We start from the raw sequence: 24,851 nt of genomic DNA on the forward strand, positions 1-24,851 counted from the left end.
AATGGCTTACAGAATATGAGTTGACCATTTTATGAATTTTTTCAGACCTAGCATACTGAAGTTATTAGAACACAAGAAAAAAGGCAAGAAAGAATTTAAATATAATTCTGGACTGGGTTACTATCCTTTCCTAAGATAAATAACTTTTACATTGCTATACATATTGGATAATATAGAACTTTGTATATATTACTTAGAAATAAAGCATTTGTAAATAGTTTAAAGGGGATATGTACCTTATGTGCCTTTTTGCAGGTTGGTTTATTAACTCATCATTAATACATTATGAAAAATTATTTTTATAATCATCAAAAAATATTTGTACAAAATACTTAATATAATTATATATCATTTATCATTATACAATAATTATAATAGTTTTCATCTCACATGCAACAGGAATTTTTAAAGTATAATTTGGTTACACTGTAACTCGTAAGGGATTTTATAGTAACAGTAACAAAGAAACTGGTTACACCAACGTCTCTGTTTTATAATCTATATGAAATATTTAACAAATACGCAGCCACTGTGCCCAATTTTGAATAGTGGCAGAATGTAACTTTAGTTTTTCACATTTGTAAAGAAATTCATTCCTTCTCGTATAAATCACATTTTTATCTTTTTCACAACTCGTCCAACAGTACACATTACTGTGTAAGATATATATATATTTTTTAATTTTAAAATGTGAGCATAACTCTGTAACATTGAAATTGCTCGTTTCACCAAAACATTACATAAAATCTTATAACATACCCATGGGTATGTACGTACTATATACTGCCGCCTAATGTAAATGCATATGAAGTCATCTGGTACATCATTCACGCACAACTATGTATTTTTGTGCGCTCTGTAGAGTAATTTGGACCACGATAAGAAAGATTGTTGTACGACAAACATTGCCTATAAAGTCTAGCACATCATGAAAATAAAATAGAGAGGCGAATGAATTTGTGGAATTTTTGGAATGATACAATGTACATTTTTACATGTGTCTAGTGTTTCCAAAGTTGATGCCACTCTGGTTAGCACCTTTGTTGCTACCATACTGTAAACTGATCACACCCTGTCCAGCCCTTAATTGTTCCTCTGTGAAGTTACGCACATTTTTATCTGCTTCCTTTGGTCCGATACTTGGTTTGCCAAAGTTGCCAGCCTAGAAACGAAATTTTAAATTATACATTTGAGAACTTTTCTATTTAAAATAGGCAAGCGAGCTTTTGTATAATCCTTTATATTAGGTTACTGCATGTAAAATGTAGAAATTTTATATAATAAAAATCAGCAACGTAATTTTATCATTGGAGTTATTATACATATTTCGAGGAAAACTATTATAACTAAAGCATTTGGTTCAATGTTTAAAAAAGCAGATCTTTTCTATTACTGCCCTGAACTCTGATTGGTATAATTGCTATAATTCTGTTAAGTGATAAGCACGGCGCAGATACACAACAGGAAAAATCCAAGGATATCATTTTAACTAAAATTGGTTCTATCCAGTCAGCCAAATGCTCGGTTTTGGCCGGGTAGATGGAAGGCAGCTCGGTCCTCGGTCTTACGGCGAGGCAGAATGCCTGCCTTCCATCTGCCCGGAAGCTTCTGCCGGACAGACGCTGCCAGGAAAATATCAGCAGCTGTGTCAGCAGAGGTAGCGCTTTATGCTGGCAGGGTGTGCCCGACAGATTCGTCCAGATTCCGCGCATTCTATGCTTCGAGCAGCTTCGAGCATCGTTCGGGCAGGATAATGTCCGTCATCTGCTCGCTAGGCTGTGCTCCATATCTGCTCGGAGCAGGCCTGGCTGACTGGGTACCTATACTTACTGTAGTGGGCAAATTACAGTAAAATTTCGTATATAAATTGTTTTCCTTGATTTTATAAATTAACCCTTTGCATTCGAATGGCGAGTCTGACTAAAAATCCACTAAAAATTGCCATACCATTATTCAAAACAGTTTTAATATTATTAAATTTGTCTGTATTCTATAAATTGTAAAAAGCTCAACTGTTATATAAGAAAGCAGGTTCAATTAGATGTGCGCAATGTAAAAAAGATTACATAGAACAAAAATGATCTGGGTTGAAACAAATATCTTGATATTGGAATTCATGCTTCAAGTGAAAACGGTTAATAAATATTTCAATTTTCCAAACCCACTTAACTTCAAACTCACTCCTATTAAAAAGAATAAGAAAGTTTGCTCGTTTCCTTCTTCATTCGATATACGCTTCTACTTTCTACCGAGTAAAATGAAGATTAAAGAGATTCTACCTTTCTACCAAGAGACTGTAGGCAAATTACAACGGAGTTGAGATTTTGTCTTTCCCAGAGATCAACAGTCTGGAAGGTCTCTTGAGCCGGGACTCCCAGTGCTCTTGCAGCTTCAAGGAAGGCATTTATGTTTTCCATACACTTGAATGCGAGTCTGGTTTTATTAATTTTCTTCACCGAGCCTTCCTTGATATCGTTCACCAATCTGGAAGATAAGAATGAATATTACTATCGTGAAATATACGTTTGCGAGTTTTTCTACGTTGTTTTCATGAGGTGTAAGTACGTGCAAAGAAGGATTCCGTCCTTCAGCGTTTCGTAGAAGTTGTCCATGTCACCGTTGGTGTTTATATTGTCGCCGGTGATCGTCTTGATCCATTCCAGACATTCCTGCGCCAGTTCCTCGCTGTATTTACTGTTGATCTGCAACAGAACCGATTCATGAACATTAGTCAGCGTTTCTGGATGTTTAAAATATTGGAGAAGTAAAGACGAGTCGCTTATATTTATTGTACGTATTTGGCGTTATACGAATTCTTTCTATCTTCAGTGAAACGATTGGATCTTTCGAACGAATTTACTAATTCAATAATCACTGAAAATAACATGTTTAAAATAAAGACAAATCGCTTGTATTTCTTATACGTATTTGGCGTTATACGAATTCTTTCTACCTTTAGTGTTAATGGATCTTAAACTACTTTATGGAATGTACTGAAACGATTGGATCTTTCGTACGAAAGATTATTTATTTGTTTTGCAGACTATTTTTCTCGATAGGTTTACGATATTTCCATTAATCGTTTAAGCGTGACGGGGCACGAGCCTCTATCACTGCTTGTTATTAATTATACGACGTGCCAGTGATCCAAGTAACACATCCTGTAGGGTCTGCGAAACGAGTGTTGCCGTGGAGTCACTGACCCAAGTTTGTTTGAACACTTCGTTCGTTGTTTCTTCGACACGGCCCACAAAAAATCTTCATAAACGTGTGCATCGTTTCGGAGAAAGTTTTCCTGTACGCCTTTTAAAGAACTCGTTCCCACCTACACTAGGAAGCTTTCAAAAGTATAGACGGGTTTTCTCGTCCTCCTCTCCATACCTTTTCTTGCCGCGTCTCCAATAGTATTAGAGTCTACTTTATTCACATTCTTGTGTCCACATTATACAGTGGATCCAAAAAGTATTTGAACACCAAATATCCGATATTATAAAGTAATATATATGGTATATATAATATATATTTTTCGTAATTCAGACTAGTGAAATAATTAATCGTGTTCATTTATTAAGAATAAGTTATTCCGACTTAAAGTGTGTGCTTCCAATTATGAGACTGACCGTGAAATTTACATAAATATTCGCTGACCTATTATGATTATTAGACTGCGGATCTTTATGCAAAATACAAATGTTTTCCATTGATTGTGTGTGTGTGTGAGAGAGAGAGAGAAGCGGGGATAAAATAAAAATTCATTTCATCCCTTGATGACTTTGTTGCATTAAAAACAACATTGCGATATTCTTAAATTTTTCTAATCCTTTACTGTTTTATATTTCACTCAACCAATTCCTTCATAAATGCATACAGATCCGCAGCCTAATAATTATTATTTTGAATATCAACTTGTACAGTATCACTTTCCTTTCATCGATTTTCATATTCTACCTTCCAGCCTAAGCGTTTTTCGCGGTACCCCAGTCGTTTAAACTCCATGTTGACAAAGATTGTATCTGGAAGACCGGTAGAGAACACGCAATGGGCGCACAGTTATTCACGTATAAGGCTGCCTAAAAAGGAAAGGTTCGTAAGCTTGGACCGTCGTATTCATCCTGATGCAGCATGCATATTCCGTTAGCCATACGGTGCCTCGATCGTGATGTATTCCGCGATGTAAAACGTCCCGCGTCCCAATCGTGAAATTAGAATACTACACTATGTTTTCTGCAGTCTAGTCACTTTATGAAAGCGTCTTCTCTTCGAGGTCAGGATATTTGTATAGTTCAGTATATGTATAAAATACCTTTTATGATTACAAGGACACTCATGTACAAGAATTATAGCTACTGATAAGTTCAAATTGAATTAAATTTTGTTAAAAATATAAACATACTTGGTTCAACCCGACATCTTAATCAAAATGGTACCTTGAAGTATTTTCAAGCATGCAAAGTTAAATCGCATTTATTAGGTTGCTAGAAAATTTAAAAGGTACACTTCCGTCCATAAATCACCGGACACTTATTCTTATCTTCAATAAACTGGTAATTAAAGAATACAAGCTTCCAGCTTCATTTTATTGTTCCATTTTGATTAGTTGCAACTATTACACGATAATATTTGAATGCAAAATATTAAATACATACATATACTATTTGAATAAATGTTGGAAAAAAGAGATTGAGAAATTGTGGGATGATTATGGACAGCTCTAGAAGCCAAATTGGAAAACAATTACCCCAATTAAATTTTAGAAATTAGAAAATACAAGTATAATAATTAAAATTCAAAAAATATAGGATATTTTGGTCAGATTTGATTTACATGGTCTCTACATTAGAAAAAATTAGTAAGTGCCATTTTTATTTTATAATACAGGTCCTTTAATAACAAAAAATCGTCTGCATTCAAAGAATAAGTGTCCGGTGACTTATAGACCGGAGTGTAGCTACAAGAATTACCTACTGATAAGTTCAAATTGAATTAAATTTTGTTAAAAAATTTAAACATGCTTGGTTCAACACAACATCTTAATCAAAATGACACCTTAAAGTATTTTCGAGACAAACGAAGCTAAATCGCGATTATTAGGTTGCTAGAAAATTTAAAAGGTATTTCTAAGTACCGTCTTCTCTCCAGCATAATTAAATTTTCACAGATCTGTAAATTGAAGTAATTGTGAATTGTGAATAAGTGAATTTTGAGTAGTGGAATTGCTAAGTTTTTAGTATATTTCACGTGCTTCATTGTTGTCATAATAATATGCGTAATAAAAAATCAAGGTGGAAGAATTATAGGTACATAGCTTTAAACACCAACACACTATGACGCAATATAATAGTCTCTTAACAAATATTTTTTTTCATTCGTTGATAAGGTCTGAATTTTTCGTCCAGCAGTTACTATCTGTGTGATAGGAACTTATTATATGGAGCACGAACACGAGTTCTATATATAGATATTAAGTAAGCATACGATAATTTCATTAACGGAAAAAAGAGTGACCGCACGTCGCGTCGGTGTGGTAGGGACACGGAAAATATTCGCAAATCGTGCTGGTGAAGCAGAACGAGGAAATGCGTACCGCCTCACGAATGACTATGACCTAATCATTTTACTGGAACAACCAGCAGGGTCGACAAGGCGTTTCAAGTGCACTTTACACATAATCACGTTTTCATTATATTACAAGTTTAATGAAATAGCAACTTTTCTGGAATAAAGTAACTTCTTGCACTGAAAGTAGGTCTATTGATATTGATTGTTATTAGTAGACCGCGGATCTTTATCGAATTTGATTCTGTAATCGAAATTGAATGTTATTTCTTCCTTCCAAATCATATATTGACATTCCAATTAAAAATTTTTTTTTACCATTTTGAATTTCATCTACACAATTTTGCTATAAATAAACAGAAATTTTGGTGCGTTAATTACAAGATAAGGAGCTGAGTAAACATTTATTTGTCTCATTAATAATTTTAATACGTCGACGTTCTTGAATTCTTTGAATCTGTTCATTGTTTTAAATTGCACCAACCCATTTTCGTCATTGTTGTCTAATTATTACATTTTTATGGGTTTATGTTTTCATCATGCCTGTATTATTTATGTTTTTAATTACACAGGGTGTCTCATTTCACTCTGCCACCCCTAATAACTGTTGTTTACACAGACACAACCAAATGTTTGGAGAGAAATTATTTGGAGGGGGATGTAAGTCTGTGTGGGTGAAGTGTATGTACCTAATGAATACTGAAAGCTAGTAAGGGCTCGAACTGATGTCTCTCGACTTGAATATGGTAATAATCTCGTTAAATATTAGATGCAGGACATATGAAGGTTAATATTTACATCTGTACGCAGAGTTTTATACTCCATATCGATTCATAATACAAAAGATCATTACTGTTTGTAAGATCTTGGTAAATATAACCTTGAGATCATCTTCACCCATACAGAATTATGTCCCCCTCCAAATACGATAACTTTCTTTGCAAACATTTTTTATATCTGTATAAATTATTGTGTATAATTGTATTTGTTATTAGTGGTGGCTTGACTAAACTTGTAATACAAAACAAACCTTGAATGTGACAAACTGTAAACATTGGCTTTCTCAGTTGGTATTATACACTTTCCGCGTTCAGTGCTGCGAGTATTAATAAGATCGTAAAAGTTATATTAATAATGTACGCAAAAAAATCAGAAACAAGCAATAATGTTAGGAAATTGATGATTAAGTGGCACAATGAAGGCAAAAGTTTATAGTGAAATAGCTCAATTGTTAGGGACAAGTAAATCTACCGTTTATTACATAGTGAAAAAGTTAAAAACCACTGGAATCCCTCAGGATAAAAAGTCCGTTCTGGCCGGCCCAAGAAATTAACGAAGAAGGAAGAAAATACAATTGTGCGTGAAATAAAAAAAGACCGTACAATTTCTGGTCCAAAACTTGCAACACTAGTCGCCAATAGTTTTAAAAACAAGTGCACCCTGATCTTTGTCGAAGAATTCTTCGTGCAAATGATTTTCATGGTTGTATTCCTCGAAAGAAGCTGTTTATTAGCAAAGTCAATAAGCAGAAGAGACTATATTTCGCTAAAAGGTATGTCAATAAAGATAAAGATTTTTGGAAACGCGTTATATTCTCTGACGAAAGCAAATTTAACATATTTAGACCAGATGGATGCCACAAAATTTGGAGATTAGCAGATAGAGAAATGGATCTTAAAAACCTGCGTCTAACCGTGAAGCATGGGGGTGGATCGATAATGGCATGGGGGTGTATGGGAGCCAACGGCGTTGGAAATATCGTTATATCGAATGAATATTAGATAAATATAAATATCTGCAAATATTAAAAGATAATTTGAAACGAAGAGCGGAAAAATTAGGGGTAGTACAGAATTTTCATTTTCAACAGGACAATGCTCCGAACCATACTGCACATATGTTAAACAATGGATCATACAGAATGTACCCGACGTTTTAGAACCACCCCCACAAAGTCCGGACATCAACCCGATAGAACACTTATGGGCAGAAATCGGCAGACAAATAGTAAATATAATATTAATTCCAAGGAAGCATTAAAAACCAAAATTTTTGAAGTTTGGAACAGTATAAAGAAAGATATTACCGAAAAGGTTGGAAAATAAAAATGTTGTACAATTGTACATTTGTTTAAAATGTATACTGTTATTTAGTCGTTCGAATACTTTTGTGGCCTCCACTTAGACGATGTTATTAGGAAATGTTTTACAAGTATTGTTTACGTTATCAGAGAGAGACTTTAAATTGAACATGTGTAATCCTGATCCTTACACGTTACTATAGAAATAAAAAATGTTTTGTAATTCGTAATATGACTAATATTTTTTAAGCGTGAAACTTTCCATTTCAGAGCGTTCGAATACTTTCGTGACTCACTGTATGTTTTTAAATATAAAACATAAAAACACATTGCGCACACATTAAAAGTGCAAAATAAAAAATATATATATTCAGAATTCTCTAATCATAAAACATATTTCTGGTCCTATTGCTCTATCTGTTTTCTACATATAAAAATAGGCATTTGCATAAACATCCGTAGTCTTCTTCCAACGAAGTGAATAAATTATTCTACGGAAAAATCTTATTCGAGCAACGAGTGTAGATTGTCACAGATTGTTGCACACGGGCACGATTCGAGTGCGTCAGAAAAGTTGGTAGGGCAAGTGCTCGCGATTAAAGGATCGCGTTGCGTTCTAGCACTCGCGACGCGATCACGCTTTTAATGGGCACGTTCTCTCGTTCACGGTCATGTAAACTGGGTCATAGGCCTGGCATCGATGAACCACGAGGCGAATTGAAGGAATTGCTACTTCACTAACCAGCGAAATCATTACCTTCGTTACACCGAGTCGACTTACATCAATTTATTAGCCGCACAATTAGCTCCGATAACCAATTTTTCCGTTTGGGCGAGCGGCGATTCCATTGATCTCGTCGCATTGGTTCAACTTTAACTTATCTCTCAATTAAGGAAGAAAAAGAAGCGAGGAGTAGATGAAAGCGGTAGACGCCGTTGTATAAAAACGATCAAGAAACTGATAATAAAACCAGTAAGTAAATAACATCATTTCCTACAATGCTCGGAACTGTCGCTGTTATCGATTAATCAGCAAAAGATACACGAGACTGATTAGGCGTCTCTTCTACGATACTGTTATCTACCAGCAGGTGATCGATACTTGAACAGGGTCCAAATAATAGATCAACATTTCTGTCTGCTACACTCCGTGGAAAATAAATGCAAGAAAGCATGACGTGCTTGTTATTTGAGACTTTTCTTCAGAAAATTAAAGACAAACGAGTGAATCATTCAAGCAACATCAGTCGTGTGCTGAAATGATAGTTAGTATTTATCCGATAGTATTTATCGGTTAGTATTTATCCGATAATTAGTATTTATCTAATTAGACAGCGGATCTTTATGCAAAATAAAATTTTTCTACTTGAATTACAACAAACTTTAGTGGAATAGAAATTTATTTTCTTTCTTAATATGTTTAATAGGTTGAAAATAGCTTGACAGTATTTTTAAATTCTTCTAATGTTTTTACAGTTTCATACAACACCTACTCATTTTTGTCATAAATGCATAAAATCCGCTGCTTAATCATAATTGAAAAAATCATGTAATATGTTGAAATATTGAGAGTTATAGCAGAATTCTTAAAAATTTGTCTTAAGGTAGACTCCTTTTTCCAGCATTGCAAGGGTGCGGGATTCGCGTTCCCAGTTCTCGATAATACAAAAATGGGGGTTTTCAGTAGTGAAAAACGTTAGATAAAAGATCGATCTAGGGCGATATCGCCCTCAAAAGTCCTACTTTTACGATTACGAGGCGTAATTTGCATTATTCGGAAGCATACAACCGCGCGTGTAGCTATGAAAATAGCCGAATCATGCAAATCACGCCTCGTAAACGAAAAAAATGACTTTTGAGGGCGATAGCGCCCTAGATCGATCTTTTATCTAGCGTTTTTGACTACTGAAAACAGCCATTTTTGTATTATCAAGAAACGGGAACACGAATTCCGCACCGTTGCAATCCTGGAAACGAGTCTACCGCTTTAAGGTTTGTCACAACAATTTACAAACGATCAAATCAACCAAAAATAAATATATAATCAATAATTTTATTTCGCTATTGTCCTGCTAAGAGAAACTGAAATCATCTCTATCAAAGAGATTCATTGCAGAACATTATATGCATACGACATACATAACAAGTTTCCGTTTCATAAAGTGAAAAGGAAAAAGTGAGCACATGGATTACGTCGATCCACCTTGATCACGGATGCAAGGAGAACTACGTTCAAGAAGAATGTTCCCCTCGATCGACCAGTTTCCATTTCGGTTGCAGAAACTCGACTCGATGACAGAAGATTTGCCCCCAAAACGATCTTGCTTTTAACGATATTCCTTAAATGGTGGATCGCCTTTAAGGAAGATCGCACTGATTGTGGATTCATTTGATATTGGTTTAATCAACGGCTACTTTCTAACAATTTTATGTACAAATAATGAAGTATAAAATGTTCGTACACCCTTTGAAAAGGTATAATTTTGTTCAATGTGGACCAAATGCCTTGAATTTCTTTAAGACGTTAGAAGGATTGGTTTACTAGCCAGTCCTAGTGTGTAAATAATTTTTTTTTGTAATTCTTATTGGTTCAATCACAAAGGAAAAAGTCTTTTTATCTGTGCCTGTAATGAATATTTAAAACAATTAAAACATGTATTTGGTAAATCTAAGTAAGTTTTATACATGTACAAAGTTTCATTGGAATCTGTTGATGCATAAAAAAGCTGTGGGCATTGTGAAACGTAAAAATCTTTGAATTTCGGGCGACTCATTTAAATCGCAAATTCATTTATTCTACTTATCATTTTATAGTAAAATAAAATAGATATACGTATGTACGTACATTACATATCCATTGACAAAATAAACTTTTTTCGATGTAGATATAGATATACATATATACAATTATATGTAAAAATCGATATTTGTATAAAAATCCGCAGTCTAGTAAATAACTAGTTTTTACGTGTAGGTACACCTGTTTGGAAAAAAAACGAATTCGTTGACCCATTTCACAAGGACTCGCGATATTTCAGCATGGTATATCCACTTATACGCAAGACGTTTACAATTGTGAGCTACCTCGAAGGTTGTTGCTTGCTGTCGACTGTCGACCATATAAGGGCCTCTAAACGAGATGAAGCCTGAACAGGTAAGGCATCAGCGCCTCGTGCTAGCACGTGGATCTCCGCAAATTGAATGAAGTCACTTTACGTACACGTCACAATTGTATAATCTCCTGCCGAACATTTGCAGAAATCCATTCGAGCCAATTTCTTGAACTGTATTCGAGCTTAACACTAAACCTACCATCACATTATTTTACGATTATTGATATCATAAAACTAATTTCATAAGAAATGATTCGTATAGATATCTTTAGTGGAGCACATATTACAGTAGGACCTGCACAAAGTCTACATAAAATCAATCTTGTCATTTTTATAGGGGAATATGTACCAGTTACTTTTAAGGCTCGGTAGGTTTAGTGTTAAGGGAGTAGACTACTTTTTCCAGGATTGGAAAAGGTTGTGGGATTCGCCTTCTCCTTTCTTGATAATACAAAAAATGGAGGTTTTCAGTAGTCAAAACGCTACATAAAAGATCGATCTAGGGTGCTATCTCCCTTAAAAGTCCTACTTTTCGTTGACGAGGCGTAATTTGCATTATTTGGAAGCATACAACTGTGCATGTAGCTATTTTCATAGCTACGTAAGTCGTAAACGATAAAATAGGACTTTTGGACGAGATATCGCCCTAGATCGATCTTTTGTCTAGCGTTTCTGACTACGGAAAAAACCCGTGTTTGTATTATCCAGAAATGAAAAGGCGAATCCCGCACCCTTGCAATCCTGGAAACGAGTCTGCCGCCTCTCCTTCGCGCGTCTGAACGCAGCGTTTTATGCTCCATTCGTCATACTTCATCAGAGCTGCGTCTAGGTGTGACCCACTGCGTCAATTTAGACGCGTGCGTCTACGATGTCCAAGAAACGATATCGCATTATCCTTTCGAGGAATATTCTAGAATATTTCACGATAATGTTTTGTCAATCGTGGCCTCCCAAATATTGCAATTTCCCAGCAATACCTTTACAAGCAAGCGTGTATCAATAGGGTCATTCCACGCGAAAACGGACACTTCGGAGTAAAATTTCGGATTTCGTTCAAATTTAAATACGCTGCGTCCAGACCTACAAAGGAGACCCCACCCCTTAACACATTACCGACCGGTCATTATTGCAAAATTTTGAAAAATCTATGGTACATATATGGCTAAACACTTTTTAACAATAAAACTACCGAGCACTGAAAGCGATTAAAATGTTTAATCTGATAAAAATGACAAGGCTCTATTTATTTAGATTTTGTGCAATTTTTATTGCAATACGTGCTTGGATAAATATATTTGTCGAACCAATTTCCATGTAAACAACGTCATCGTTTCAATAATTATAAAATTAAAAATCTAACACCGGTTATTTGACCGACGCGACAGTGGTAGGTTTAGTGTTAATGAATTCCTTCAATAAAAAAAGAAAAGAATTGTTCAATCAATTTATATTGTTACATTCTGCTTTCTAATATTGCTCTTGCAAAAGGGAATTTTAAATATATCATTTCTTCCTTACAACTTGTTCTTCCAAGTAAATACTACAATTTCACGACTTTTGCAAAGATAAATATGGTCTCATGTGAATGGAATTTCAAATTAGAAATCTGTTTGTAATCACATGACTAGATAGTTTTTGTAGTAGCACAATGAGTAATCTACCACTTTTTAACGAATTAATATCTATGCTCTTTGGTAAAGGCAATTTAAAATTTCATAATCGATTCGAGAAAAGAACTACAGATCAGATTTCGCGGTGATGCAATTGCGAGTCGCGAAACTACGCGTGCCCGAATATGAATTTGTACACAAATCATTAGTTGACGTGCAAGGCCAGGCAATAGAGGCGAAGGACACCGTGCATGCAGTATTTCTGTTAAGCAAATCGAGACGCGCGTGGAATCCTACATCTGCATTCTGCTGGATTTCACCATGAAAATGTGGTTCTTCGATTCAAAAGCGACGATTATTCATAAACTACGGTTCTCGGTATGCTGTCGTAAGTTATTTCTGTCATTAACATATTTATTGTCATAGTGTCACCCTAATGCTTACACTGTCGAAGTTGTTAAAAAGTCTTGCATGCTGTACAATAAATATTGGGTTGGAACGAAAGTTCGTAGCGTTTTCAAAAATTAAGAATCGAAGATAAAATTAAGGTACAGTGACCCGAATTAATATTCGGACGCTGTAAAAAAAACGATAACTTTTTAAATATTCTACTATACGATTTGAATTTGTTTGGGAAGCTAGAGCAATCAGTTTACTATAGGATGTGAAAAGAAATTTTGTCAAAAAATGCAATTGTTCGGAATTGTAGAAAAAATTTTGATCGTTTATAACTCGTAAACCAATTTCAATGAAATTTTCAGAACGTATATAATTTATACGAGTTGACCAAACACATCTTTTAAATTTTCGTTGTTGGCCCAGCTAAAAAAGTTGAAAAAATAGATTTTTACTATTGTTTTTCATAATTCCGACCAAATGCATTTTTTCAACATATTTTTTAAACGTCATTTACTAAACTACAAGTCTGAACTACTAAACTTCTAGCCTTACAGAGAAATTGAAGTCGTTTGGTCCATTCATAAAAAAGTTATTCAAAATAAATTGGAAAAGAATTAATACAACAGTTATGGTTTTTGTAATTTTGCTCAAGAAGCCCGTAAACCTAGTGTTAAATTCAAAGTTCTGATGCGAGTATTACCATCAAGTTTCACGAAAATTTGAAGTGTCACTGACCAAAGAAATCATCGGTACATGACTAATTGCGGACTTCCACGTGAACAAGGAAGTTGCGTTTTCTCTTGGAATGCGTACGTATGTACTCCGCCGGAACAATAGAATACTCTTATCCGGTTAAGTGAGTCGTTTAAAAACATTTCAGTTCACTTAGTCCGATTTCTTCATTATTTTCTTTTCGAAAGTTCTGCAGTGACTCGAACGGAATTCAAATCGGTACGCTCCTTCAAATAGTTCGATAAAAATATGCGTATATCGTTCGTTCATAAGAAAAGTGACACAACGCAAAATATATTTCTAAAACAAGAATAATAATAAATATATGATAATAACATACATGATAATTAACCCAGTATCTAAATAACAACAAATTATTTTACATTTCTAAGTTGGTTATAGACAATTTAAAAAATTGACAATTTTAGGTAATTTTCAAATGGTTCTCCTGTAAAATTCCCTTTGTTCGACTTATGTCACTTTTCTTCTGAATTAACGATATGTCGATTCCGTCTATTAACCCTTTACACTCCCTTTGTCGATTGTGACTCGACCATCAGAGAAAGAAAAATGTAAATAAAACGGGTTTTTAATTGTCTTATTTTGTAGTTAAAAACAAATTCAAGTTCCACAAATATAAATTACAACAAAGTCTGAGAGATATATTTTATATAATTATAGTAGACTGCGGATCTTTATGGATTTATAGAAAAATTGGGCACATGAAATTCAAAATCGTTGTAAAATTTTGAAAATTGAAGATGTCAATATATGATTCTTTCTCTATTAAAATCATTAAGGGAAGAAATATTCTATATTTTATTCCTTGCAATCGATGCAGACAATTTTTATTTTGTATAAAGATCCGCAGTCTAATAATTATTAAACAAAATTGTTTAAAATATGTAGCAGTACGGGAACTGTCCTTTGAAAGTCAATTTCAAATAAAACGCTTAAAATAGTAGGTAGTTGTTGGCAAAAAGATTGAAAAATAATTCGGAGTGCAAAGAGTTAATACGGTATTCGAGGAAGTTAAAGTTAAGGGAACTGTTTCGCGAAAACTGGAATAACCATTGATAATATTCTTAGGAAAATGCTGATTGATCAAAAGGGCGGATATAATTTTGCGATCTCACGATCTTCACGGTAAAGTATCGCGATAAGGTTAAGTGTAAGGCATGGATCCGTTCCCGGGAAACTTTCTCTCGTTCGTGAGTCATTCGGACATAGCTTCTTCCTTATGTCATATCCTACTCGAGCATTGGGCCAAGTCGACTTTAATTATCGATCATTCGCCTCCCGATGATTTATGACATTCAACAGTCCTTGTTGGAGCGCATTACCGTTTTTTTGTGCGAGTACTCTCTCTATTTAGCTACTTCTATATTTCAAATTATATTTCTGTGCAAAAATAAATAGAAATTCAAACAAAATATTTTCAATTAGTTCCACCTGTATTATACAATTCGGTTAATCAATTCATTTCGTTTAACATTTTACGTAAAACTATTTTTTTTATTTTATTTGGAGGAAGTATTTGAAATAAACAATTATTAGAATATATTTTCTTTATGCATTTATAGAAAAATTGAGTAGATGAAATTCAATTTTCAATTTTATGGATTAAATAAATATAATAAGTAGACTGCGGATCTTTATGCATTTATAGAAAAATTGAGTAGATGATATTCAAAATTGTTGGAAAATTTTCAAAATTAAAATGTCAATATATGATTTATCCTCTATTAAAATTATTAAGGGAAGACATAACATCCAATTTGGTTTCTTTTTCTTGCAGTCAATGCAGGTAATTTTTATTTTGCATAAAGATCCGCAGTCTAATAATAAGGTATTCGTAATGATCGTTTTTTTATTTCATTTAAATTACAATGTGACTAACTTTCTGCAGCACGTACTGACATAATCCAAACAATAATAAATAGCAGAGGTAGAGTTACTCTGTTTCGTTTACTAATGTTTTCAGAATTTTACAGGTAAGGGAAGTAGGCCAAAACCGGATTTTCCGATTTTCCCTATAACTGCCCTTTCAATAAATATAGTGAAACATTACGAACCACGTTTCTTCTTGATAATCGCTGTTTGTGCATTAAATAATACCGGAAAAAAATGGAAATAGGTTTTATATAAAAAAGAAGATTTAAACCAGGTTATGCGACATGAGATAATTATTAAGATTGGTTCAGTGAGGCATAGGAACAATAGCTAACGATAATATCAAGGAAGATGATCGAGTTCACGAAGATCCCAGAGCAGCTTTGATACGACCACCTCATTCGCAGTCTTGCATTCCTTGAAATTAATAGTGATGAATTCCCACGATTGGTAGAGCAAATTTCACGGCCGAGGAACAACCATGAACTTTCCACTTAAAACGTAATAAATTTCTATCTGCCTCGAATCTCGAGCACTCCATAACGATCGCATAAATATTAATGATTCCACTGTTGATTTTTCTACCATTCAATTGATGCAATAAGAAAAAAGAGAGGAACCCATTGTTCTAAAATAAATTATTTGGATACCTCGACCGAGTTTATTTGCTTCTTTTGTTTAAGAAAACAAATTATTCATTGTATTAAAAAACAATTAGAAAACTACGATTCTTTTCATAGCACAATGACACTCTGGCTGTTCGAAACAGTTTTCATACAAGTGCCAAACAGATTCCTTTGTATTGAAAAAAAAAATTGGAAAGTAGCAGTATAGTGGATATTATTCTAATAAAATAGTTTTCTATAATAGCGGACAAAGATTAATAGACTACTTAACTGGTGTCTTGAATTCGTCCCTGCATTTATTTACTGAATGTTACTACACATAACTAAATTTTGTTCAAATTAGGTACACGAGACCCGTCAGAATGACGGGTTCTAATGTCTGTATTCAACACAAATGTATTTCTTTGGATGTAATTATTTCAAAAATTGTTAGAAAACTGGATAGATACATTCTCGCTCTTTTTATGTAGGAATATAAACTAATCACTTTTAGTGCTCTTTTAATGATTAATTACGGAAAAATTCAAGTGCTAGATAAACCAGTCGGTTTGAAGCTATAATAAATAAATATGATAAAATCGTGTCTGTTTGTCTGTCTGTTTGTGACGGCTTCAACTGAGAACGGCTGAACGTAGAAAGTTGGGATTTTAGCCATTAGATGTAGCATTTCTTCGGGAAGGTTTAGAAGAAATCCGCATTCGAAAAAGTCCATTCGTTCAAAAGTTGTGACATGATTAGTGACCAAAGACGACTTTTTCGCCCACTTTTGGGTACGTTTCTGCTTATAACTTTTGGATTTGTTATTGCACGTGGACAATAATAAAATGATTAGAAAGTGGCATTAACGCTGTCACTTCGTCCTCATTGGTAGCGTACTGAATAATCTCGTGGTATAGAGACTTCAATGATGGATAAAGCAACGAGCGACGTACAGGACATCTGCAGTGAGAATTTGCCAAAAACGGAAGGGTAAGAGACGAAATTAGGCTGATTCTAACATTGATGATTAAAAGGACGAGAACGGGGATTCGAAGACGTAAGGGTATCCCGAGGCGTCTATGCATTCCTAAAACGGAAACCACTTTATAGCGCTTCCGGTGGCTAATACAGATATCCTCCTCGGGGATGAAGCACGCCTATATTTAGATCTGGGGCATAATACTGCACATTCATCGCACGATGTTCACGGAAACACGTGTCTATAATTGTTATCTCTAGTTCCGAACGAAACATCGTCCCCATGTGGGACTAAAAAAAGGATAGAGGGGAAAACTAAAATAATAATAACACGTAGACGGCAGAGTTGGGCATTAATCAATTAAAATTTTAACTAAGATTGTTTGATTAATGTGTACGATTAAAAAAGGTAATCATTGAAAAAAGGACGATTGATTCAATCGATTGAAGTTAATCGTCAGTCGTCGATTCAAAAAAGAAATCATCGAAAAATCGGAGACTGATTTAATCAATTGTTGAAGTTAATAGATTGTCGAAGTATTTCATTTCGAAATTTCAGCAGTTAATCATTAATCAATTATCCGATTGACGATTACAATTGAAAAGAATGTAATTGTTAACCGCAATTAACGACTAAAGTAGGAGTTTAATTGTTAATTGCGATTAACGATTGAAGTAGAAATTTATTTGTCAATCGTGGATTAAATTTTTGCCCAACTCTGGTAAGCGATAACGATTTCTATATAAATACATTGGGCTTGGGCATTATCAAAATAAATGATTTGAAAAATAATTGTTAAGATAATTACTATACTACATTATTTGATATAATATATGTATACATAATATACTATATTATTTGACTACATGCTATTTGAAGTAATCATATGTTGGTTTATCTCAACAGCCAAATAATTTTCTAAAAAATTATTTCATTGCTAGAACTTGAAATGAAATTCAGATAATCTTTCATTTGATTATGTAATTCATACTCTCCAAAATTCTATGTATTTCGTGTACTAAAGAACAATTTCAAGAGCGAATGCAGCTACACTTTAATCGTTGAACTAAAAAATTGAACATAAATCTAAAATTAACAATGCATTTAGTTATAGTTACTAATTCGTACTCTCCAAAATTCGATTAATTTCGTGTCGACATCTTCAACTGCGTTAACAATATTAAAAACGAATGCAGCTAAACCTTAACCATACAACAAGAAAAATTAGCATATGTGTAAGTTCAATGATTAATTTAGTTACACGAAGAACCTTTTCTTGAGGTGAAACTATATGTAACTATATATTATTTTATTTGAAATGAAAAATTATTTGAAAATACTTTTGATTTCATTTAAACGTGAAATGAAAAATAAAGTAAAATACAAGTGATAAAGTATTTAAAATAATTCATTATTTCAGATCACATGCACCTAACTGAGGCTATTAGTGTCAGATGATTATTTGTTATCTTATTTCAAATTCATTTCAATGTGCCCAACCCTGACAGACATGGCATTGGTGAATATGCATGGCCCGATGTTAGATTGTTGCACGTGAAATGTCCGCTGTTAGAATGTAAATGTTACGAAGCGTTTTGATCAACAGCGGATCTTTACGCAAAATAAAGATTTTCTACGTGAAGTGGAACAAACTGGAGTTGAATAGAAATTTATTTTCTTTCTTAATATATTCATATTACCGACCCGTGATTATTGCATAATTTTGAAAAATCTATGATACATGGCTAAACACGTTTTAATGGAACCTTCAATAGCAACAGCAATTTTCATTGTGAACTAACAAGTTACCCTCAATAACGTCATCTAACAGTTTCATTTAAGATTGCAATGTAAAAGAAAATCTCTATGCTTTCTTTTGGTACAGCACAATTATTGAAAATCCTATTAGCCTAACAGTACTTTTTAATTCTGCTAATATGTTCACTGTTTTAAATAACACCTACTCATTTTTGTTATAAATGCATAAAATCCGCTGTCCAGTTATAATATACAATCATTTTCTTTCTGAATATGGTTGATAGGTTGAAAATAATGAAACAGTATTTTTTAATTCTGCTAATGTGATTACCGTTTTAAATTACACCTACTCATTTTTGTTATAAATGCATAAAATCCGCTGTCTAGTTATAATATACAATAATGAAACAGTATTTTTAAATATTACTAATGTTTTTACTGTTTCAAATTGCAACTACTCATTTTTGTTATAAATGCGTAAAATTCTACTGATTAGTATACTGTATAGGGCTAGTTTTATGAAACATGTTCGTGGTTTGCGGCCTAGTACCTTGAGAGAACGATACCAATGCTATCAATGACCTATTGCCGCGCTAGAATTGTTATCGTCACACGTGCATACATACGTGACAATCGATTATTTTATCCAGTTTATTTTATCCATTTTAGCCGACTGCATCGAATCTTGTTTGTCAAACAACTATTGAATCTTTGTGACAATTCTATAATTCTTACGTCAGACCCACGTCCTCCTGGAACTGGGACGAAAATGGCGGTGTATCAGCAAAATAGAACGCACCGTTGCATTCCGATGGCGATAAGCGTATCTTCGTAACGAGCATACGTTCCTCTACCAGTGCAATAATGAGCGTCCTTCGTACTTGTTACTCGACAATTGTTTTACGAGCGACAAAAAGAACCCGGTTTCGCTCCAAGATACAACGGACCCCTTGTATTTTGCCCTATTTTTTTCTCTCTCTCTCTTTCTCTCTCTTGTTTAATTTAAACGCGGTCGTGCATCCATTCTTTTTATTTATTTCAGTGTAACAGTGTTCTTTCCTTAAAGTATTATCTCGTTTATTATTACAAAGGGTAGTTCGTTGTGTATGTAGTGTGTTGGAAGTTCTTTTCCGTGATTCTCTCTCTCTCTCTCTATTCTTTCGAGTTTTCACATCACTTACTGTCAGCGATAACATCAAGTGAATACCCTTTAAAAACTAATAACTTTTTTCAAATTGAATCAAATGACGAGTTCCTTTTTGAGATGTTAGAAGAATTATAGTTTACTAGGTAACGTGTGATAAAAATGTTTTTGGAATTGCTATCGCTCGGAATTCGGAAGAAGATAGTGAAGGTCACGATTCTCAATTTTTTATCTGTGCCTATACTGAAAATTTGAAGTATGTCTTTTGTAGATCTGAGTGAGTTATGTTACATTCACGAAGTTTTATCGAAATCGGTTGACGCATACAAAAGCTATAGGCACCGAGAGATGTAAGAATCTTTGAGTTTTGGGTTTACTAATTTTGATTTGTCTAAATTTTTGTAATAGGTACAGGTAAACACGTTAAAAATCATGACTGGACTGCGGATTTTATGCATTTATGACAAAAATGGGTACATACAATTTAAAGCTGTGGACATGTTAAAAATATTTAAAGGCATCAATGCATTAGTTTCAGCTTAATAGGATAATTAAAAGAAGAATACAATTTTTATTTGGCTCCTGTGTTCTCCAATCAACGCACACATTTTTTATTTAGCATAAAGATCTGCAATTTCAATCAAATATTTTTGGACATTATGTATAGATAACTATCTTTCTAACATATAAAACACCTCAAATCATTTGGTCCAATTTGAAAAAAGTTATTAGGTTTCAAAAGGTGTCCAGTTAATTTGATAGCAGAATCAAGATTCAGCCAGAAAAAATGTAAAGTATTTTTCAAAGCAGAAATGTGTACACACATGATGTAGCAAAAAATGTTCAAATTATCTTTCGATAGTTTTATATCTATTTATTTCTATTTAAGATAAATAAATAAAAGTGAAGTCAGGGATTACCGTCACAAGCTTTCAATGAACTTGACGAGCAAAGCGATTGCAAACAAAATGAATCACTAACAATTTTAATGGCAGTCGAATTTTGTAATCGTTACGTGATCTATCGTAATTCTTTAAGAACACTAGAGGGACATTCACGATACGATTGCACTAAAGAAATGTACCATGGCCAGCGGGTTTCGCGAGGGACGCTCCCTTCTTTGGCAACAGGAGAGTTTCATTTTAATTCCCCGACAGAAAGGAAGGGCCCGGCCGGCTGGCAGCTGTTGCCCGGTGAACTTGTGAGAGAATTCAAGGTGGGCACGATATGTCTTCAGGTGTCTCGAATGGGACACACCTAACAAAACTTTGATAATTTTCAGCGAATTCGTGTTATCTGCTTTATGCGTCCAAATCGCATTCCAAACAAATCCGTGTTTGCATCAGTTTTTAAAATGTTTACACGATTCGACGTTTATCGCTTAAGAAAATAACAGGCTTGGGCACCATCGAAATAAATTATTTGGGAAATGATCGTTAAGATAATGTATCATTTTATTTGGCTACGTGATATTTAAAATAAGCTGGTTTGAACAGCCAAATAATTATTACATTATTTGAACCTTGAAATGAAATTCAAATAATTTTAAATTCAACTTTAATTCACAATACTCTTTCATTTGATCAAATAGTTAATACTCTCTCTCCAAAATTCTATTTATTTCGTGCACTAAAAAACAATTATAAAAGCGAATGCAGCTCAAGTTTAAAGAATGGACAACAAAATTTAATGAATGTATTTAACGAATAATTATTTTCACGGCGCTCAGGTTCGATCAATTTCTACACTAAATGAATATAGCTAACAAAATTTAATAATGAATTTAGTTACTTCAATAACAATTGTTGACCTGAGACATGTCATTTGAAATAATCATGTTAGTTTAAACAGCCAAATAATTACTTCAAATTAATTTTTCATTTCATCCTGTATTTGATCAAATAATTCGTACTCTCAAAATTCTGTTTATTTCGTATCAACATCGTCAATTGCGTTAACAATACTAACAGCGAATGGCCTCTTTCAATAACCTCTTTCTGAGGTGAAACTGTATTTATGATTTTATCCGAACAGTGCAATTGAAATAAAATATTACTTGAAAATAATTCATTTGATTTAAACGCCAAATGAAAATACATTTGTAAAACACGAATAATAAACTATTTGAAATAGTTAATTATTGTTTGTTTTTTGTTCTTTTTCAAGTTGAGTTGCATATTACAAAATTTAAATTGCTATTAAGTAAATGCGTTGAAAACACAAACGCTCCAAAATGTATTCTTCTCTTCTTTTTTATGATGTTAACACTAGGTTTACGGAGCTCTAGAAACAACTACAGTGTTCCCGCGATTGTTGTGAGAACCTCGGGGGTATCGAGTCTCAGGAAACGAAATGGTACTACGTTTTTATACGTGTGTGTGTGTGTGTGTGCCGAACATAGATTTCTTGGATAACTTCTCCAAGTGTAAACGACGATCCTGGGTAAACAACGGTGCTAAGCGGGAAATAGTTGTATTGTACTAATGCTATTCCATACCCGAGTATGATACCTCAAGTACCATAAAACCCCAATTTAAAATTTAAACACCCTAATACCTTCTTTGTAGCGCGATCGACCGAAAGTCGCATCAATCGCGGGAACACCGTATTTCACATTATTTTATAAACATAGCAAGAATGTGTCCACACAAATTTTAGGCCAATTTTCCAATAATACATACCCAAACAAATAAATTTGGTAAATAATTCCTTAGGGAAGCATCTTCACAATTTTAATAATCACAAGTTAAGAAGATTAGAATCCGTCATTTTGACGGATCCCGTAAACCTAGTGTTAGTTTAACGATCTCGTGTGTAAAGAAACATTTCCAAATATTGAAACTATGTAAACGTAAAACGTAACCGGCTTTCACTGTTACACGCCGTGCATTTTAATTTCCTACGAGATTACTTCGAGAAGTGTCACACAGTATGTTTAACACAAGCGTCTGTACGACACGTATATCGAGATTCAAAACACGCGGATTCTTTTGTTTCTACATTACGTTCAATTGGCATAATATTTACTATCTACGCGCTGATTTTGCAAATCACGAAAACAAAACAGAATGAAGACTTCAGTATTTACAACCGTGTTAAGCAGATTTGTCCGAATGCCAGCAGAATGAGTCATTATTGATGAATGAATGATTTACGACAAATTGTTATTGTATGTATATTATAATTAGACAGCGGATATCATGCATTTATAACAAAAATGAGTAAGTGCAATTTAAAACAGTAAACACATTAGCAGAATTAAAAAATACTGTTATATTATTATCAACATATCAAACATATTAAGAAAGAAAATAAATTTCTATTTCATTCCGGTTTGTTGCAATTCTGGTGGAAAATTTTTATTTTGTATAAAGATCCGCGGTCTAAATATCACATTTCTTGGGAATAGTTTCCGTAAGCAACAACGAATGGTAATTTATTTCTTCGCGTAAGAAGTTTGTTCGGTTACAAATAAAATACTAGTCTAGTTCATATCGGATGATTGTACAAGTTCGTGTCCGATTTGAAAATGAAATTCGATGGTTAAATTTTAAAGAATACAGCTTTATTAACCCGTTGCCGTACCTTTTCTTTTACAGTTACAGTGATTAGAACGTCTTTATGCAGAGAACTGTCGTAGAAGGGGAAAGAAAATGTATATTTTCTGGATGGCTACATTTATTTTAACGCTTAGATATTGATTATAAACGGATCAAATTTGATTTCGTCTAAAATGAAACGTGTAACATTCATATTTGTTAGACTTTGTTAAAAATCTTTATCGCGAGTCTGGCTCGTCAAAGTACGACAAGAGGTTTATCAATTATATAGCCATTCTTTTCTGAAAAGAATGGTGACTACATAATTGATTAATGAAACTGTATTCTTTAAAATTTCTCCATTGAATTTTATTTCCAAATCGGACACGACCTTGCGCAATCGTCTGATATTTCACAAATGCCCGGAGTTTGTTTCCTGTGAGCACCAAATCAACATTTACGTTGAACTAAATCCCACAGTTCAGTACATTCCATCGATCAACCCCGGAGAACGTATCTTTCGCATCCGACACGAATCCAGGCACAATGAACCCCCGCGAGTGCGCATGCGCGTCACCCTCAGTAGGTCGAGTCCCTCGGGGGATGGTCGTCACTGGGTCACTGGGTGGTAAACGAGTCCCGAAGGAAAACAGGCGGCGAGGAAAGGGAAAAGAGAGAAACAGGTATTCATCTTCTTACCTTCCTCTGGGCTTCTGCCGCGAAACCTGACTTGGCAGCTCTGTGGGAAGCCATCGCGCGTGTATCTAGATTCGTTTCACCGACGCGGCGAAGGAAGAAAGAAACAAACGAAGAACGTCCAAGGGAGGAAACTTAGGGTATATCTCGGCTGCTCGGTAGCTCGCGGAAGAATCACCGTGTACGGTGAACACTGTTCGACGGTCACGGGTCGACTGACACGATCAAGAACGCGCGCCGCGCTGGAGAGAGTCCTTCGGACGCTTATTGGCCGCCGCACCGTGTGCCAACAGTACCTAGTGCCTGCCCGGTATCGAGTTTTCGTCTGACGCCGCGTGACACGTGACCTCCGTTCTCCAGTCTGGCACAAGGATGACGTCAGGCGGCGTCCGACGAATTCCCGGAGTCGCTTTCGTGCCGGCTTCGAAAAATTTCTGCCCGCACCAACTGCCAACAGAACTTTCAACCAGGCCTCTCTGTTCGCCGCTTCTCTACCAAATCTTGCCCTTTTCAATTACAGTAGAACCTCGATTATCCGGGCCTCGCAAAGAATTAATTTACGTTAAACCAACCCGTACCCTATACGATTTACTGCACGCTTCAATTAAGTCAGAGTTGGGCAAAATTTAATCAACGATTGACGAATAAATGTCTACTTCAATCGTTAATCGCAATTAACAAATAAACTCCTACTTTAGTCGTTAATTGCGGTTAACGATTACATTCTTTTCAATTGTAATCGCCAAT

The 24,851-nt window shown here is 34.4% G+C and overlaps 2 protein-coding genes across 2 annotated transcripts in view; one reads left to right on the forward strand and one right to left on the reverse strand.

The window, feature by feature from the left end:
• The window catches only part of Mrps6 (mitochondrial ribosomal protein S6), a 4,040-nt gene extending 1,556 nt beyond the window's left edge, over positions 1-2,484 (forward strand). Inside the window, exon 5 of the mRNA XM_076442065.1 lies at positions 46-2,484. Coding sequence (XP_076298180.1) covers positions 46-139 — 94 coding nt within the window. The 3' untranslated portion in view covers positions 140-2,484. The remainder of the gene's footprint in view (positions 1-45) is intronic.
• On the reverse strand, positions 246-24,389 carry Chd64 (transgelin calponin-3). The gene is made up of 4 exons (XM_076442064.1): positions 24,108-24,389; positions 2,566-2,702; positions 2,280-2,484; positions 246-1,162 (listed from the first exon to the last, which is right to left on the reverse strand). The coding sequence occupies exons 1-4, from the start codon at positions 24,159-24,161 to the stop codon at positions 992-994; spliced, it is 567 nt and encodes a 188-aa protein (XP_076298179.1). The 5' UTR covers positions 24,162-24,389; the 3' UTR covers positions 246-991.
• Positions 24,390-24,851: the final 462 nt, after the last annotated feature.

The sequence above is a fragment of the Lasioglossum baleicum genome, chromosome 17 (genome assembly GCF_051020765.1).
Source record: "Lasioglossum baleicum chromosome 17, iyLasBale1, whole genome shotgun sequence".
In the NCBI taxonomy this organism is placed as follows: Eukaryota; Metazoa; Arthropoda; class Insecta; order Hymenoptera; family Halictidae; genus Lasioglossum; species Lasioglossum baleicum.